Source organism: Typopeltis vanoorti, chromosome 10, assembly GCF_054136105.1.
Source record: "Typopeltis vanoorti isolate ZY-2024b chromosome 10, IOZ_Tvanoo_1.0, whole genome shotgun sequence".
NCBI lineage: Eukaryota > Metazoa > Arthropoda > Arachnida > Uropygi > Thelyphonidae > Typopeltis > Typopeltis vanoorti.
The window spans coordinates 119,562,199-119,582,327 of record NC_143558.1 but is presented as its reverse complement, the minus strand read 5'-3'; the positions used below and the strand labels follow the sequence as shown (position 1 = coordinate 119,582,327).

General features: G+C 34.8%; 1 protein-coding gene across 3 annotated transcripts in view; it reads right to left on the bottom strand.

The window, feature by feature from the left end:
* Positions 1-20,129, bottom strand: part of LOC150102740 (ribosomal RNA processing protein 36 homolog) — a 111,345-nt gene that overhangs the window by 73,280 nt on the left and 17,936 nt on the right. For all 3 annotated transcript variants that reach the window (XM_090399222.1, XM_090399221.1, XM_090399223.1), the window contains exon 4: positions 3,493-3,553. In XM_090399222.1, the coding sequence (XP_090255348.1) occupies positions 3,493-3,553 (61 nt within the window). The remainder of the gene's footprint in view (positions 1-3,492; positions 3,554-20,129) is intronic.

Genomic DNA, 20,129 nt, shown 5'->3' with positions numbered 1-20,129 from the left:
CAGCATTAAATTTTGCAAGATGAGAAAAACTATTCCAATCAGCCTGGTCCATTTTTCATACAGGTATTCGTGTGGGTGAACATTGTACATAGAACAGGGAAGCGATTGCTTCTGTATATGTTCTCTTCAACATCCCATGTGAGCAGTGGAAGAATGGAAGGGGAACAGATTGTAAGATCAATTGCAGAATATGAATGGGTAGGCATATAAAAGGAAGTATTAACTTTATTTAAAAGGGAGAGGTTATTATTATCAAGGACTCTTTCAATGATTCGACCTCGTCTGTTAGTGTTGGCAGTATACCCCACAGAGTATTGTGGCCATTAAAGTCACCCATCAAAATTATGGGTTCAGGCAGTTGCAAGATAAGATTGTCAAGATCAATTTCATTTAACTCAGCACTCAGTGGTAAATAAACTGAACATACTGTAACAAGAAATCACACAGAGAGCCGAATCGCTACTGCTTCCAGAGTAGTATTAAGCTGGACATGGTGGAAAGGAATATGACTGCTCACTAGGATAGCTACTCCTCCATGAGCAGGACCACCTCCAGTTCTGTCCTTACATACAACAGTGAAATTCCTAAAGGTACGGTCCTCATTGGATCTTAAGTACATTTCCTGTAGACAGAAACAGAATGGTTTGTGTTGTTAAACCAAATGATATCAAGATGCAACAACATCTTGATATCATCGATATTCTGGCGGATCCCACGTCAGTTCCATTGTAAAAATTTCCCTATGGTCTTGATTTTATTGACTTGTCTGGTTTTCGGGACGTTGAGGACTTACCTTTGTCAGATTTATATTTATCCATTGTTTTAGAGAAGTATGGACGGCCAGTGTTCATCTCTTCCTCTGGTAGAGTGTTCAAAACATAAAATGTGTTAGAGTCAGTTGGTAGGTTTAGTTTACTTTCAGTGGGTACCGAGGTATCCATTTTTTCTGTGCAAACGTCTGGTGGTTTATCTTTGAGTGATATCTCCACCATAATTTTTTTTGACAGGTGAGTTTTCATCGACTGGGACCATTTTTGAAGTCGTCTCTGGAGTAAGGCCATAGGTCTTGTGATTAATGTGCTCAACAGAGAAGCCCTTGCAATCATAAAGTTCAGGAATGGTGAAATTATCAGATGGTGCAACAGACATACATGTTTGAGTTGCTGTTGGCACTTTTTTTAATTGTTACTTTTTCAGAATAAGAGGATCTCAGAACAGGTGTAATGGTGGCCAGCTTTCTTTTTTGCATCGTGATATGTTATGTTTTATTCTGTTTAATTTTTTGTATCTCTTTTTCATCTTTCCATTTCTGAGAGTAAGCTGGATGATCTCCATGACACTGACACATTTAGCTTTTTTTGCATAGCAAGATTTGTTATCATGTTCTTTACTACCACATCGGGCACAGGTAGTAGAACCACGACAGGCAGTTTGGGCATGTCCATATCTCTGACATTTAAAGCATATCAGCGGGTTAGGGATGTACATTCTAACAGGACAGCTGAGATACCCTGCTTTTACAGATGTCGGAGGCCTAGGTGTATTAAAAGTAAGGATGTTCTTGGTTGAAACCAGCCGCCCATCCCTACATATCAGGATGTGCCTCACACCTATCACTCCTTGATCTTTAAGCTCTGAACATATCTCCTCATCAGGAACATCAAGGAGATCCCATTCTGATATCACTCCTCTACTGGAATTGAATGTTCTATGAGGTGTTACTGCAATTTGTATTCCACCAATTGTTGTTGCTCTCAGTAGTTTCTCGGAATGTTGCTGACACAGTGTTTCCATGAGGATATCACCAGAATGCAATTTCTTAACAGTTTTGGGAGGTCCTGCCAGTCCTTCTAAACCTTTTTTTAATAAAGAAGGGTTACATTTTCCCAATTGATTTTTCACCTGTTGCATGAATGATTAAAAAGATTGGTACATTTATGTTAGTATCAGATATCTTTTGTTTCTTGCTTCTGTTTCCATATGCTGTATCTATGGTATCAGTACTTGGTTGGGACTTTGTTAGGGTCCCTGAAACATTTGAGGATGAAGGATTCATGCTCAAGGAGTTTTTAGTTCGGCGCCAGAGCTCCCCACCCACTACCCAGCAAGCAAAGACTGTGCTCAGGAGTGGAACACCAGGGCTACCCTGGACACTATACTGGCACTACAGCAGGTCTAGGATCTCAACCCCGGACCATGGGGTGCGAGACTTACTGCAACACAGTTGACCCTTGAACGCAAGCCCACTAGCCGAGTGATCCTGGCTGGGTCATCCAGGACTGCCCGTCTTGTCGATGCAGGGGCCAAAGTAGTGCAAGACTACCAGGATCCCCCCTTTCCGGATGTCCACGGGTCGCACCACACGGCAGCAGGGTGTTGGATCCCAGTGATGGTGGTCTGGAAAAAAGGATAGAGAAAAAGACTCAGGAGAAGCAGACCCAAAAATACGGGAAGTAAAGCAAAGAAAAAGAGGAAGAATGAAAAGGGCCAGTACAATCACTGGGAGGTCCCCTCTACCACGAACAGGTGCTCCACATGGAGAGGCAGCCACAATGGACAGCTACTTCATAGCATATATGGTACAGTCTACTGCTTATCATAGCTCTAAGAGATTATTCCCAAGAAAATATTTCCTTATACCTTACAATCCGTATCCTGCCTGTTTCTGCAAAACCATGAGAGCAGGGTGATTCCTCTACCTAGTTTTTGTCTAATCATCCCCTTACCATCCATACAACAAAGCTGAAAATAAGATTCATTTGAAAAGCCAACTTTTTCCAGTCTTCAGTAGTCCAATGAGATCTCTTAGATGAAAATGTAGACATAGTCAATCATGCATAAGCATGTATACCTTTGATTGGGCACTTATTTTGGAAGCCCATACTGAGAAGGGTACATTTGGACTGTGATCTGCAAAACACTGCTATTCATCTCCTTGTTAGATTTCATGGTCAGCTCTTCCACGGTTCTTTTGTCTATGGGCTTGCACAAGGCAGGACAATCTGCATTCACTAAGAGCACTGATGAGGTGTGAATGTCCACCACTGGTGTTTATCCATTATCCTTCTACTCTTGGGTCATCGTTATTATTGCATTGTGCATACTGTCTACAATATTGCAGTTTTTTCCTGGATACTGCCACTCTTCAACTGGTACCCTAGAATCACCCCTTTTGTCACGTATGAGATCAGATCTCATATTGCCCATGTTGATCTGCAACTGCAAGTGAACAGTAAGTCATTTCAAGCAGGATACCTGAAACCAGAGGTATGAGGTACAGTGTTTTCATAGTGATATGAAGTGAAATAATGAGGTTGGTTACATTATTTTGACTGGACAATAATTACATGAAACAAAGACAAACAGATTCTCCAAGTATGCTATACATGTCTATCCATAAACAATATCAATTGTAATAATGATAAAAAGTATAAATATTACACACTGCATACTGAAATCCAAGCAATATCTGAAAAAAATACTAATACTTACTTTTTTGTTCCAATTCTTTCTTGCAATTCTTGTAACTCCTCAAATGATACATAAGAGAGTTCTACAATTTACATTTAAAAGTAAACAAAATGTTTTACTTGGTATTTAAATTATACTGGAGTTATATTATTTTTTAAAAAAGTTTTATATTAGAGTCAATTCAAAACTTCTAGACCTGTGCATGCAATGGCTAGTGGAATGATTAATAGTTTCCACTCTCACATCACATGTAAGCCAGAATGAGTAAAAATCTCATGTGCTCATTTTCTGTTTTTGGTATTTTTGTTGTGCAAGGTAAAACTTCAAAATGAAGAAAACATCTCACTCAAGTTAGATATCACTGAAGAACTAGCATCACTGTGTTTCATATGAATCATTGAATCTCATGGAAAAGTATGGGTAATAAGTGCCCTCCCCCTTCCCAAGTACAGTCTTGACAAGAACCCTCCAGACTTCAGCTTGTTCCCTAAGTTGAAAGAACTATCTGTCAGAAACACTTCACTAACAATGATACGGTTTCTGTTAAAGTTACATAACTTATTCAACAAAATAAAAAAGATTTTCCAGCAAGAATAGAAGACTTAACCAAACACTGGGCAGCAGTGATAAAAAGCAGAATGAAGATTTATATTGAAGGCCTGTAAATGTATTCTTTAGTAAATGTTTGGTTTAACAACAGGGGTACGGCATACAGAATTTTTGAAATAACCTTGATGTCATCAACAATAAAAATATTAAATTAAATAAAAATATTTACTGCTGTTTGTGAAACAGCAGTAAAAGTGCATTAGTGACACGCAGGCTAAGAGATTGGTTTTATATTTATTTAGTTTTGTATTTTTTCATTTATTTATTTTTTTTTTTTATAATCCAGAAACCCTGTTCTAAAGCTCAAACATGGAACTTTCTCAAGTTACTTCAGGCTTAAACTGGTGCAGTGATTGCCTGGTGTGAAAGCATCACACCAGGCAATGTTTAACTGTAAATTCCCACCTAAAGACATTCACAAACAACTGGGCCCATGGCAGGATATAAATCTGTTGTCTCCCACTGGTTGGAAAGCATGTACTTAGCCAACAAATGTACTATAGGGTACTAACCTTATATGGGATGGAGCTGACATATTCCCTGAATGATTTTAAGCAAAAGAGTTTATATCAACATGGGTCTAATTCTGGATGAATGTTAGAAATATGACTGACACGGTATGCCACTAGTAACTGCAATATTATCGCTTGTGTGTGTGTATCATTGTCTAGTCATACAACAAAATTCTCACAAACATTCTTGGAACTTGTAAATAGTATTCCATTGTGTTGACCACATGTTTAACTGTATACTTTTAATGTGCAGCATGAAAAAGATGCCAGCTAGCTTTTCAAGTAATGAATACATTGTCATTTACCATTTTTGCAAAGGCATTCTGAGAAATTTTGATAAGGAATACTAAAGGTAATTTCCCAACCATACTGTACCTAATCAATCACCGAAGCCTATGGCAAACTGCATCATTTTTGCTGAATGCAACAACAATTACCAAACTGAAATAATATTCTTTGAGCAGTAAAAATGCAGTTTCAGAACTAGTATACCCAGTGAATATCCATATGTCTTGGAGTTACTAGAATGACTGATATACTATAGGTTTACAACCTTTCGTTGATGAGACATAAAAAACACAGTGCTGTAGTCCCCCCCCACCCCACTGAACTGTTATATATCTCTGTACTAGTTAGAAAGCCATTGAGGTAAAAAGGACCTTTAAGGAATCTATGTATGATTAATTCCATTTGGATCACCTTATATATATGTGTGTGCGTGTGTGTCATTTTGGAATATCAAACGAAATGGTCATAATACAATGCCAAGTCAAAATGACAGAACCCAGACTAAACAATAAGCAAAATATTACTTGCTATACAACAGTTAATAGAACTTGATACTAATGTTAGCACTTTTCAGATCACTATACCTTCAAAGATATTTATGAAACAGCAATGAAAATGACAATTTTAAAGATCTCTGCTAGCTGACAATAACAAATTTTGCTCCAAAATATGGAGGACAAGCTGAATACTAAACAAAATTAGACATTTTATATTTTGTACCTCATTAACCATGGTGGAAAGTTGTTTTGGGGATTTCAAGATTTTGAAAAGGCATTTGATACAGTGAAACATGAAAGGCTTTTTGACATTCTAGGTCTCACCCACAAATAAAGTGCCTCTTGAACAATTTATGGGTGGGGAACTTGTCAGGCTGTCTTGCAGCCAAGTAGACAGCATCTCCACTTGGAAACCAACAAGAAGGGAATTTAAATCCCAATGTCGAATAGATGTTTGTGAATAATTCTTTAGGTGATAGATAAAAAAATAAAAAAATACTATGCTAAACCTCTGAATATATGGAGTTCCAAAAATTCACAAACAAAATATCTCTGCTTTGTTTTATACCTCTGTTAACACAGACAGTCCCACACTAACTTGCCAAACAGACGGCAAAATCACCCCCTTGATTTTATTAAGCCACATCTCTTCCCCAGCCCTCATGAGATATTTGAAATATTCAAATTAATTATATACTGAAATTATTTTTCATAGAAAGGAAAAATACAGAAACAGCTGGAATGGACTGCAAGTCCACCCCCAACACACACTTCTATATGGAATTTTTAGGAAAAAAAAAATAGCAGGTGATGTGCTTGCTATTTGGTTTCATGGTGTAGACATATTACATACATTTTTAGTACATTTAAACAGCAAAAATCTTTGACCCCTAGAAGGTGCCCTGATAAGACATTATTTCCTTTCAGTAACAATTTGAATTATTTCTGTGAAATCTAATTGAGTGCTGTGTAAAGTTTTAAAACCAATCAGTGTTGAGCAGCTTTCAGAGGTGAAATGTAGACTTAAATACACAAGCATCATTCAAGAAAAAATGAGAGTTTGAAAATAAAAACCAAATCTTGGAGATCTAGTCACAAACTCTGAAGGAAACATTGACTGATTCAGCCAGAGATGCATGTGGTGAGGTTATCTGCAAGGATAGAAAAATCAGAACTCCATGGTGCTCAGGAAGTTAAAGAGGTTGTCAAGGAAAAGAAGAAAGCAAGCATATCAAAAGTTCCTGGCAAGTAAGACAGCTTGTGCTCTTAGAGAATACAGAGAAAAATGCAAGAAAGCAAAGCACTGTGCAAAACTAGCTAAACAAAAGTCATGAGAAGACTTTGGTAAGAACACTGAAAATAAATATCAGGAAGGTGACAAAATATTAAGGAGGCTATTGACTATTGAAAATGCTTAGAAATGGAGGAAAGAATAATGTCAAAGGAGTCAGAGATGATAAAAGTGACATGAAAACTGAAGATATTCTATATGTCTGGAGTAATTACTTTGAAAGACTGCTAAATTAAACTAGCAGTGTCAGCACAGCGGTAGAAAACTCCCAACAGGAATACAGTCAGGATATACATATCCATAACTGAAATAGAAAAATCCTGAAATGTGGAAAGGCAGCTTAGATGAAATTCAACCAGAAATGCTCAAATACAAGGTTTGTCCAGGAAATTCCCAAATTTTTTAAATAAAAAATTTCCTGTTAAACTTAGAAATTATTTGGCTTGTCACCTTCGAAGTACTCTCCTCTACTTTGTATACACCGTTGCCAGTATTTCTTCCATCTTTTGAAACATTTCTGGAATGCTTTTTTAGGGATACTGGTCAGTTCCGCTAGCAATCTTTTCTTTATCATGTCAATTGACTCAAAACATCAATCTTTCAATGTCAGTTTCAATTAGGGAAATAAAAAAAATCTGCTGGTGCGAGGTCAGATGAGTAAGTAGGCTCTGTAATGAGTGTTGTTTTGTGTATTACCAAAAATTGATGGATCAGTAACGATGTGTGTGTGTGTGCCAGCACATTATCATGATGAATCATCCATCAGTTTTCCCCCTCTAAGTATCAAGCCTTTTTTTTTTCCTGATAGCCTTATGTTGCATTACCTCCAATTAATACTCCTTGATGGAAGAAATTCATGGTGAATAATGCAATTATTTATAAGGAATAATAGAAATTAGCCAAAACAACAAAGTAGCAATATACAAGACAGTGTTCAAACTAGTTTAAACCTATGGATCTGAAAGTTGGGATAGAAATAAAGAACTTGTTCAAAGACTAGGGACCACAGATTTGAGGGTTCTTAGAAAAATTAGGGGAGTGAACAGATGGCATCAATGGTAGAATCATATTAAAAAGGAAGATATTAGGAAAGATCTTACCATTGTTGGCATCCAGGAATGTGGTAGTAGAGCTATGTTAGGTGATATGATCACTTAAACAGAATGGGTGAAGAAAGGTTAGCAAAATAAATATTAGATTAATTTGGAGGAAAATTGTTGATCGGTAGTAATGGTGCAACTTTTTCATGTAGTAGTATAAGGGGGACCGGAAAGTAATCAATTTTTTAAACTACATTTTTAATATAAATTTTATTAAAGAACAAATTAACATTATTCAATTCTATAATCGCCATCGTTAATTATAACCTTATTCCAACGATCTACTAAGTTTAGAATTCCTTTTTTGAAAAAAATTTTTTCTTTGAAGGCAAAAAATGATATCAAACTCCTTTGGACATCATCTTGCAAACGGATAGTTTTATTTCTTATGCTGTGTTCTAAGGACCTGAATAAGTGATAGTCACTAGGGGTAATATCCAGCAAATATGGAGGATGTGGTAGAAGTTCCCATCCTAACTGCCTAATTTTTTCTAGAGTCATTCTTGCAGAATGTGGTTTTGCATCATCTTGCTGCAAAATTACCCCTTTTCGATTGACAAGCGCAGGACGTTTGATTAATAATGCTTGATGTAGTTGCTCTAATTGTTCACAGTGGATGGCTGCTGTGATAGTCTTACCTTTTTCCATGAGTTCGTAATGAATAATTCCATGAATATTCCACCAAACGCACAACAGAACCTTTTGTGGATGACGTCCATCTTTAGGTGTTGAAATTGGAGTTTGATTTGGAGAAAGCCACTGTTTTTTGCATTTATTATTCTTATACAGCACCCATTTTTCGTCACCAGTTACGACTCATTCCAAAAAGGGGTCATTTTGTTGTTTGGTCAACAATGAATTGCAAATCGCCCGTCTCTGTGCTTTACTGTTTTCTGACAGTTCATGCGGTACCCATATTTAAGATCCTTGCCACTCTTATGTAAGTGCTCTTGGACAGTTGACCATGATGAATTAAGTTTCTCTGCTAATTCTTGTATGGTTTGTTTGGGATCTGATTCAACGAGAGTCTTAAGAGCATCGTCATCTAGAGTAAGAGGTCTTCCAGATCGAGGACGATCAGAGAGATCAAAATTTTTTTCTGCAAATCTCCTAAACCATCGCTGACATTTGTTAATCTTCAACACATCTCCATAAGTTGAGCAAATGATTTTGGTAGCCTCGATAGCATTCTTTCCTTGGTGAAACAAAAACAGCATGCTCATCAACTTTAAAGTCTGCCACATTAAAAAAAACAGATTTTTTAAATAGAAAAGTAATGCTAATATTTAAATAAAAATCAAATTTAATAATTTATGTGTTATTTAAGAAAAAACAATCGGCTAAAAATCACCTATTAAAAATAATTGATTACTTTCCGGTTCCCCTTATAGTATCACAATTATACTGTATCCTCTGAGGGTATATATCATGAATTTGATAATGATGTAGTAATTAGTGTTTGAAGATACTGTTTTGAAAGCCAGGGAATATTATTAACTCAATAAAATCACTTGTTTCTCTGGTGTTGATTATCATAAAGCACTATTGTGAATATCCAGACAAGATCATTTTTGTAGCTTGGGGCAATACCTTGCGTATTAAAGTCCTGAAGTGACTGGTTTTGAAAGCAAAGTTTCTAGATAATTTAATTCCAACAGCAATACTAATGTACTATAGGTTCGCACCTTTTCAGAAGTGGGATTATTATCTCCTAAACTTCTCATGATTTAAATTTCCTAAGAATGTGTTATGACACAGAAAGACTTGAAATTTTAATCGATGACTATTTCACTGCTTGATGTGTCTTCTGAATAAACTGAAAATACAGATGCAGTCAGGGGAAATAGATACACTTCCATTCTCAAGTCATGCAGTAGTATTAAGTTTCAAGTACATTTAGTGGTGGTAATACTGTATTCCTTTTGTTGCTCGATGTATTTTTGATTCTTTTTAATTATTAATCCAGGAATTAGTTCAAATGTCAAGTTATTTTCTTAAAATAAAGTCATAAAAAAGGACTTCAAAACAGAATAACACTTCTAAACTGCCTCATATGGCCTTTGGAACTTACAAACACTATTTTTCTTAAAAAGTGAAAGATAGAAAGATTAATGCAAAAAAATATATATTATACACATCACAGCTCTTGTGAAAAAATCAATGAGGGGAAAAGTGAAAGAGTACACATACACACACACACACCAGTCATTCATGCTGAAATAAAAACATCAAGCTAATAAAAATTATTTAAAATATGGCAATAAAACTTTATTAACACAAATAATTATTCTTCCAATTAATTTTATTTTTGCATAAAGAATATACATATTCATCAACTAATGAATGAACTTCAGTGTTCTCCCAAGAAATTTTTACCAGCCAGGTGGAATGAAGCATTAGCCAGGCGTACAAAAATTTTGAATGAGTTAAGAAAGACCCGTTATCATAACAAATTAAAATAGTAATTTTATTAGAAATTACTTCAAACAACGATAATATTTTATATAGTAATTATAACAAACTAGACTAGGATTTTTCTTATTTTCTCATTAAGTAATGAAAAACCTTGTAATGCTCATAGCTTAAAATTCTATACATTAATTCTTCTGGCCATACCTGTGATTCTTTGAGCTCAGATGTTAATTTCAGCAGTATTTGTCTTGGATCTAGATTTTTGTATGACTGTCCATTAATCATTTTTGATGCAACTGCCAATTCTAGTTTAGTACTTTCATAGTTTAAAACTGTAGGACTTCCATTTCTAGAATAATAATCAAAAAGAATCTCAGAAGCCTCACGTTGTTCATGACTAATACTGCATTGAAAAGCAGGAAATGATTGGCATATCTGGAAATCTTGCTTCTAGGTGTTTAATAACTGTGTCTATGTATTTATCATATATTGCAGTCTTAAACGTAATATCATTAGACTCTGAATAATCAATTTGAAGGTCTGACCATTCACCTGAAAGATGCTGATGAAGATTTTGAAAATGACTGCCAGGAGTGTCTTTCAATTCCATGATGGATAGTTTTCTGGTTTCTAAGACTGGCTCTATTTCAGTTAAGTCAACACCTTGCCTTTGCCATGATCTAGACAATTTAGATAAAGGCAGTAACACATCTGAAAGCATCATTAGTGAAGCTACGAAATTGTATGTTCTGATATATTTACTTAAACCTTCAGCTGTGATATCATTTCGTTTGGTGGCCTCTCTTTCCAATGCAGCTATAAGACTCACCATGCATTCTCTTAGAGACTGTATTGCAGAATCATGAGACAGTCATCTAGTGTCACTAGCCATTTTAAGGTTAATCTGAGGACTGTTCAGTATATTTTGGATTTAGGTTAAACCAGCCATCCTGACTGAGAAATTCTGGAAGAAAAACATTTGCCTTAAGATATTATTAAACATGACTAAATAAGGCACTTCAGCAGCTGCTTGGGCACTAGCAAGAACCAGTCGGTGGTTTACACAATGACAGTTGACCATGAGTCCATCTGTTTTATCTTCGTGCAGTTTTGCAACTCCCTTTTTGCTTTCCAATCATGACAGCTGCTCCATTAGATCGTAGGCCCACCAGATTACAAGTTTTTAAGCCTAGACTATCAAGGGTTTCAATTATTTTGTTAATCATAGTCTCAACTTTGCCATCACTGATACTGCAAGTTGATACAAAACTAACCCTGACCTCTTTTCTAAGCTGACAAACACATTTAATGTACACAATCAGCTGTTTTAAAACTGAGATGTCTGTAGTTTCAACACATAAAACACTGAAATAATCTGCAGAATGTATATTTTTCAGTATTCCAGATCTAATTTCTGATGCTGAAATATTAATCAACTCTTGCATTATTCTTTCTGAAGTATAATGTGCATTTTTACCAACGTTAAGATGTTCTAAGTAGGAACAGTTCTCATAGCCTTGCAATGCTCAAGCAATTTTTCAAATAATGTAGTATGTGGTAATTCATTTTTCGCTGACCAATACATAGATCTTAAAGCTGCCAGAAAAGCATCTCTCTGCAAGTTATTCAAAATTGAAATTGATTTATCAATTTTCCCTATTACAGTTTCTTCTAGTATAGATTTTGGAAAAGACTCTTTGAGCTCAGATGTTGTTGCTAAGTTCCATTTGTTGCCATGCACAAGACTTCTTTTTGAAGTCTTGTGCATGACATAGTTACCCAAGTCACTTCCTTGTTTGTGGGTTGTCTCTTTCCGTATTTCATACATGTGGAACACATCATTCCATTATCTTTCACCACTAACCAATGGAATTTTTTAAACCACTCACTGTTAATACCCGATAAGCGGTGCTTAGACACACGTTTTACATTTGAAAGAGACTGCAGAAATTGACGATTCTGTTGTTGGTTTGGTGTCTTCACTACTATGCTTACCGGTTTCATCTTTCTTAAAATAACTTAAGAATGTGGTTTTCTGACTTGACGTTTTACTCATTATGGGGTAATTTAATAAATACAAAATATCATTATTATTAAATTAATCAGAACAAATCACTGAATTGTGCACTGACAGTAATACCCGAGACACATAACGTGCGTTATGTCGCAATTTTATTATTTATAAGTATTAATTACTATGAATGGGAATTGGTATCACTCGAGACCTCGAGAATTCCTCGAGATCACAACTATATTTGATGCGCAAGCCTATTTTCTTTTACAAAATAAAATATTAAATACTTGACTCACGATCTTCGGACAAAAACCATTATTAAGAAAAATACACGTAGATTTTTAACATTGATTTTTGCCTTCGATTCAAATCCGTCAATTTTCACAATTGACGAATTTGAATAAGGGTATTACCAATTCTCTTGCATATTCTCGCAAAACCCTAGCTGATATCCCATCTAATCCCACAGCTGTATTTACATTGAGATTCTGCAATATCGTAAGGACCTCCAATTCATCCATCTCTGTTCCCACATTAGTGTCTGTCACATAAGTCAAAGCGATAACCTTACTAGGAAGATATATGCTTGCAAAGTGGTCACTCAGTAACTCAACTATTTTATCTGCTTCTGTCTCTTCGTGACCATCATCACTCATTAAGGTTAATCTTGCATAATTATTCTTCCTCTTACTTGCCACATAATTAAAGAACTCTTTGGGATTTCCTTTGGGCTGCTAAGCAAAATTCTTCTCTTAATCTGATTTTGCCTTCCCTGCCACGCTGGTGACCTTTCTTTCCTGAGCCTTGTACTGTTCGTGAGTTTGCTGGTCACCTATCTCTTTATATAATTTCCACAGCATTTTCTTCTTCTGCAGCTCATGCTTAATGATATTACTCATCCATCCATCTATCTAACTCTTACCCTATTAGCCCTCCTTATTTACATATATATCATGCAATTCCTGTTTGCACAACTTTAAAATATTAGCACATATAGTTAACACCTGGCTGTTGCTACTTTTCCAAGTTCATGGATTCAGCTGCATATGTGAAAACATTAAGCATTTACTGCAGAAAATTAGCTTAAGTACCGACTTCTGAATTGTACAAGAGAAAAATGCTTTCCATTTTTTGATGGAAAACATACATTCCATCAGATTTTTACCATTTAAATAGGAAAAAGTGCTTATAATATTCCTATAAATAATAGAAGGAGATGGCATGCGATTTATTATTCTAAGATAGAATAAGAAATAACAAATTTCAGCATTAACTTCTCAAACATGCTAGTGAATTACTTAAATCCTTTGAAACCATGAGTAATTTCATTCAGCCTTCTGAAATACAGTACCAGAAAGATAATATTTTGGTAATTATTTAAAAATTGAATTCTTTCTTAAGGTGTGTGTGTGTGCCTATGTGCATCATTTCATTATATCAAATTATGCATGATCATTCATTACTTCATTATGTAGGTGAACAGTTCAAGTAAAGCCAACAATCAACACTTTTCTGACTAATATGAAAAAACCATAAAGGAGGTTATTATGTTTAATTTTTCAGACTCCTTTTTCTTAACAATAGTGATATTTTATTATGCAGATTTCAAAAATCTTCATAATACAATATTACATACTTTTTAATAAATGCTCAAAAACATGGAATTTTTTTTTTTTTTTTTTAAATATCTACCCAGAGTCCTGTAATTAAGCACTTATAACCGAATATAGGGAAAACAGGCATGCTTCTTGGCAAGCTGCATAATGACTTATTCTGGTAACCACTAATTTAGCCCTTCATATATGTAGTCCATATATATCTGAAATAAGCTAGCATTTTTATTCAGTAAAGCTGTCTTGCAACTCTTTATCTTTTTTTTATACACTAAATGGATTCAGACATTTACTATTTCAAAAATTGACCACCTCTAAGTGTTAGGTGTTGAAAATTTTTTCCCCCTTTCCTACTATAAATTCAAGATGCCAAGAAATTATATTCATGGTTTAATCCATTATCCAAGTGTAAAAAGTTGGCACCTAAAGTGTTTTCAGGACAGGGCAACTTGTATATAGAGGCTAATGTAAGGATATGTGCTTGCATATGGGATTTTTAGAAATTAGAAATTTTTATGATAAGAAAGTAGCAGATCAGGCTTTCTAAGGTAAAAACCTAGAAAGCCTGATCTGTCTTCATAATTCTAAACTAGATCCCCTTCTCTAACTTCACTGATAAAGCTGGAAGGAAAGGTAAACTATATGCTATAATATCCATCAGAATACCAGATAATCCTCAATCCTTCTCTCCAAAATTCACTGTAGTTCTCCTCTTGGCCACTTCAATCATAACTTTGTCCATACTTAAATAATCCTTGCTGGAATGAAAGCCTTCATTTAATACTCCATCCAAAACCCCAAATATCTATCCAGGTCTCGGTTTTCCAAGAAGTGCAAAAAAGCAGTGTCTAAGATAAAATTCTGCATGTATTTAAGAACTCAAGTCAAAAACCCCAATTTCTCAATTAGCCTAAACCATAACGTTTTAGGTAAGAGATGAATTTCACTGCCTGGTGTGAGACCACTGCCCTGCTTATTAACCACCTGGAACGGCTTGCAAAAAGTTCCATGTTTGGTCTATACAGCAGGGTTTCCAAACTAGGTAAAAAATAAATTAAAAATATATATATATAACTGATATATTTATATCAGTTTTATATACACACACACACACATATATATATATATATTTCAGAAATATATATTTATATATATATTTCTGATAAAAACAGAAAAAAATACCATAAGTCCACCTATGGTACAAAGAGTACTATAGTATGGCACATTAAATTTAATAACTATGGTAAATCCAGCCTTTCTGATCATGCCCTGAATACTCTATATAGAATTGACTGGAAAGGCACCTATTGTTTACACCACACCAAAACATGGTATGAATGTAAATTTAAAGAGGCCCGTGAAATTCTTATCGACCACCCTAATCTTAACAATAATGATGGTCTAAAAATCCCAAGAATATGGAAAGCACATATTTACCCACATAACCTTTTTGCCTAAGAGTTAATTATTAATTATAAATATGGGATAATGTTGCACTTATCCCATATAATTACAGCATTAGCATTTTGCCAAGTGCCTTGTTGTATGCTTTTTTCATATCTATGAAACTTAACATTAAAGGAGATAAAGGAAAATGGTTTGATATAAAATCAGGTGTAAGTTAAAGGTGTACACTATCTCCACTCCTATTCATCATCTATATGGATCTCATTATGAAAGAAAGTGGCATTAAACTTGATTCTGATATCTCTGATATGATATTTCTGATTCTGATATCAGAATTAGAGATACTAAAGTTAGCTCTCTGCATTATGCAGGTAATGTATCCTAAATAAATCCAGTACATGTATCCAGGATTCTATAAATGCAATGAATTCAAAAATTTGAATGTGTACCCACTTTCTACTCGAAATTGTCAGTTACACAAATTGCCACAAGCTGATTCATCTGAATTTGCAGTTGTAATCTTCAGAAATAACAAATTGCCATGAAAATGAAATGGGCAGGAACATAAAAACTGATATTCTCCAGTTAGAATGTTATAAATCTTTAACATTCTGACTGGAGAACAGTTCTTTAGATAAACTTTTAGTGCAGACAGCAAATAAAATATAGAAATAGAATAAAGAATATGGAAAGTTGGTATGATGAGGAGCCAGATGAATAAGTTTATATGGAATAAGAGAGAAATTAATAGTGAAATAATGAATAAAAGAGAATTAGAAAAGAAATACAAGAAGAGAAATCAAACCAATTTTAACTTATGAATCTGAGGGATGGGTTAGAAACATTAGGGGAGTGAACAGATGACATCAATGGTAGAATCATATTAAAAAGTAAGATATTAAGAAGAAACTTGAAATTATTATTAGCATAAGTAATGTGTGAGCAAGGCTCATCTAAGGTGAAATGGAAAACACCCACAGGAAGAAAAAAAATCTAGGTGATTGGTTCAATCAGAAAAGTTCCTAAATATAGAAATATATTACATAATTATAATACTGACAAGAAAGAAAACAATTTGGAGAATGATAATAATGTAAACTGAATCATCTAGTAGTCATAATATCCCATAATGTGTGAGCAGAGCTAATCTAAGGTGACATGGAAAAGACCCATAGGAAGAAACAAATCTAGGTGATTGGTTCAATCAGAAATGTTCCCAAATATAGAAATACATAACATAATTATAATACTGACAAGAAAAAAAAACAATTTGGAGAATGACTGTTGACAGGAGATTGATAATAATGTAAACTGAATCATCTAGTAGTCATAATATCCCATACAGCCAATGAAAGAAACTGAAAATATTGTTGAACACATTTCTTACACGTATACCGTATTTTCCGGTGTATAAGACACACCCAAGAAATTTAATACAATTTTCTGGGAAAAAACCTCACGGGCTACTTTGACTGCATGTGTACGAATCATTTCAAGAAACATCGACAGTTCTCTAGTCGATGTTTCTTGAAATTGGGGATTAAAGCCTCAAATTTCCAGGAGGGAAAAACTCTATGAGGGTGGTCAGAAAAATCTTCGGCCTAACAACGAAAAAACAAATTTATAATTTCAAAATTATTTTTATTTTTCAACATAATCTCCCTTAAGACTAATACATTTATTCCAGGCAATGCTTCAACACCATTACCCTGTCCCTTTAGTGGGTCTCAGTAAAGATCTGCAAAATTCCCCTTTACAGCTGCAATCACCTCTTGATTCGGGGAAAAAAAAAAAAAAACGATAACTAGCAAGGAAAAGTTTTAGTTTTGGGAAGAGACAGAAGTCAGAGGGAGCCAAATCTGGGGAATAGGGTGGATGTTCCAACAATTCATTGTGCAGATTCCTTAATTTTTCCATTGCCAAAGCATCTTTGTGGGCAAGTGCATTGTCCTGATCAAAGATGATTTTTTTCTTCTGCAAACCGGGTCTTTTCTCACGACTTTTTTCATCTAGTCTGGTTAAAAGATCGGAATAATATTCCCCGGTTATTGTTTTACCCTTTTCAAGATAATCAATAAACAAAATGCCTTTAGCATCCCTAGAACCAACTGTCTTCTTTGGTGCTGAACAACAAACTTCTGTCCACTGTTTTGGCTGTTTGGATTCTGGTGCGTAATGGTGAATCAAAGTCTCATCCATAGTAAAAAAATCGACGCACAAAATCAGTTTTACTCTTGTTAAAATGTTCCAAGCACTGTTCAGAGATTTTCATACGAGTGCGTTTTTGATCTGCTGTTAGCAATCACAGCACCCATCTTGTGCAAAGCCTTTTCATATACAATTCTTCATGCAAAATACATCCTATATGTTCTTTTGAAATGCCTATAGTCTCAGCAATTTCATGCACTTTGACTCGCCGGTCATTAATTCCATATCGGGCACTAGATCAATGATTTCTGGTGTTGTTACACTTCATAAAAGGAGTGTGAAAGTTCATAAAAGTTCATTCGAAGTCCATAAACTTTTATGAACTTCGAATGAACATCTTTTGGCATTAAACTTTCTTTTACAAAAAATTTTATAAAAGCATGATACTCAATTTTATCCATTTCAAGGGATACAGACAACACTTTTTCTTCACACAGCTGTATAAAACAAACAACTTGATAGAATGACTTGCAATTTCACATGGATGCTTATGACAGATGTATACCAACTTGGGAAAAAAAAAAATTAAAAAATCTTGCCGATAGTGTGGTCGAGGCCAAGAACATTTCAGACCACACTCGTACATGTCTGTGCCAAATATACACATATACAGTCATACCCTGACTTATGCGATTTCTTATATGTATGTATTCCCATCCCACTTCATGACTCACCACTAGTCGTATCTTTCCAAGCGCTGGTGTCACACATGCTGTGAACAAGCACTGATGTGTTTCGCGCGGTCTCCATTCATACACGATTTTTATAGTCTATAAACCTTGCGATTGTTTAATGTTATGTTTTTGATAAAAATTTTATCGCATAAAAAATAATGTCATCCAAAAAAAGCAAGTCTGATTCTTCTATAGCTAGCAAGAAAAGAAAAACATTGAGTTTGGAAGCAAAACTCAACATCATTAAGGATTTTGAAGGCGGAACAAAAATTTTGTGAGCTAGTAAAGAAGTTCGATCTACAGGAATCCACAGTAAGAACGATCATAAAAGAAAGATTTACAGATTTTAAAGGACATAGATTCTAACCAGGAACGAATTGTAGCCACAAGGCAAGGAATAAAAAATCACTGGCTTGCTGTGAAGAAATTTTGCGTGACAAGAAAAAGACATTATGGCGTCAGACGAATCTATTAGATTTTATGAAACCATCGACATCGAAATAACTTTCTTTATTTATGTACGAAAAACTACAATTATGATTATATTTTTTAAAAAATATAGATGTTTTTGTAAATATCTACAATTTTCCTCCAAATCAATCTGTTACCTAATATTCTTGTTTTTAATAAGATATTGCCATTGATGCCATCTGTTCATGCCCCCTAATCTTTCTCATATCTGCAGTCTCTAGTCTTTGGTCAAGTGTTTTACTTCTGACCCAGCTCTCAGATCCATAAGTTAAAACTGGTTTGAACACTGTCTTGTATACAGCTAATTTAGTGTTCCGACTAATTTCTCTCTTATTCCATATGAATTTATTCAATTAACTTCCTACCTTCCTGATATTAGAACTTCAGCTGTAAGACTTTTATACCTCCATAATTGAGCATTTCTGGTCAAATATCATCTACTCCTGCTGCCTTTCCACATTTCAGGCTTTTGATGGGTTTTTCTACTTCAAGTATGGATATGTATTTCTGACAGCATGTCTGTTGAGTGCTTTTTACCACTGTGCTGTCATCACTGATTGTTTAATTTAGTAATTTTTCAAAATAATTACTCCATACTTCAATGATATTTTTTTCTCCTGTTTTCATGTCACCTTTATCATCTCTAATTCATTTTACAGCACTCTTTCCTCCATTTCTGAGCTTTTTCACAGCCCTCCAGAATATTTTGCCGCTTTCTTGATATTTATTTTATATGTTCTTACCAAAGTCTTCCCATGACTTTTGTTTAGCTAGTTTTACACAGTGTTTAGCTTTTTTACATTTGTCTCTCAATTCTCTAAGACCACAAGATGACTTATTTGCCAACATTTTGATATCCTTTCCTCTTTTCCTTCACTGCCTCTTTAACTTACTGTGTCCATGATGGAGTTCTGATTTTTCTAACCTTGCAGACAACCTCACCACATGCCTCTCTGGCTGAATCAATCAATGTTTCTTGAATAAATGTTCGTGTATTTTTGTCTACAGTTTACATCTGAGAGCTGTTCTACTTTTATTTGCTTTAAAAGAAAGATAAGATGGCGCTCGTGTGGTGAAAGAAGCAGCGGTGTCTAAAGAGGACTCCGGTTTCAGATAAGTATTTTTTTTTTTTTTGAAATAGGTAATAGTATATAAGGGTGTGTTCATGAGTAAAAGTTGCTATAAAAGTTGTGCGCTTGTGGTGTTATTAGTGTGTGGGATATTTTGTTTAAACAAATTTGTTGATATTAGAACTTAGCATAGTAACCGGCAAAGGAAAGATGGCAGTGGCTTTCTCATTAAAGGAATTTAACTTTGACAGTCGTTTTATAAAATGTCAAGTATGCTACAAGTACTCGTTTAATTACATTGATGACTTGTAAATATTCAAGGCGGATGGAAGGAGGGTGTGTGCGAAGTGCGAGCTGAATGAAGACTTGATGAGTGCTAATATGTTGATGACAGAAAGTGTTAGTAGTGAGAATGCCACGAAGAGAATGAGTGCTCATCTGATAGTGAAGGACAGTGTAAAAGAATAGTGAAAAAAATTTTTAAAAGTTTTA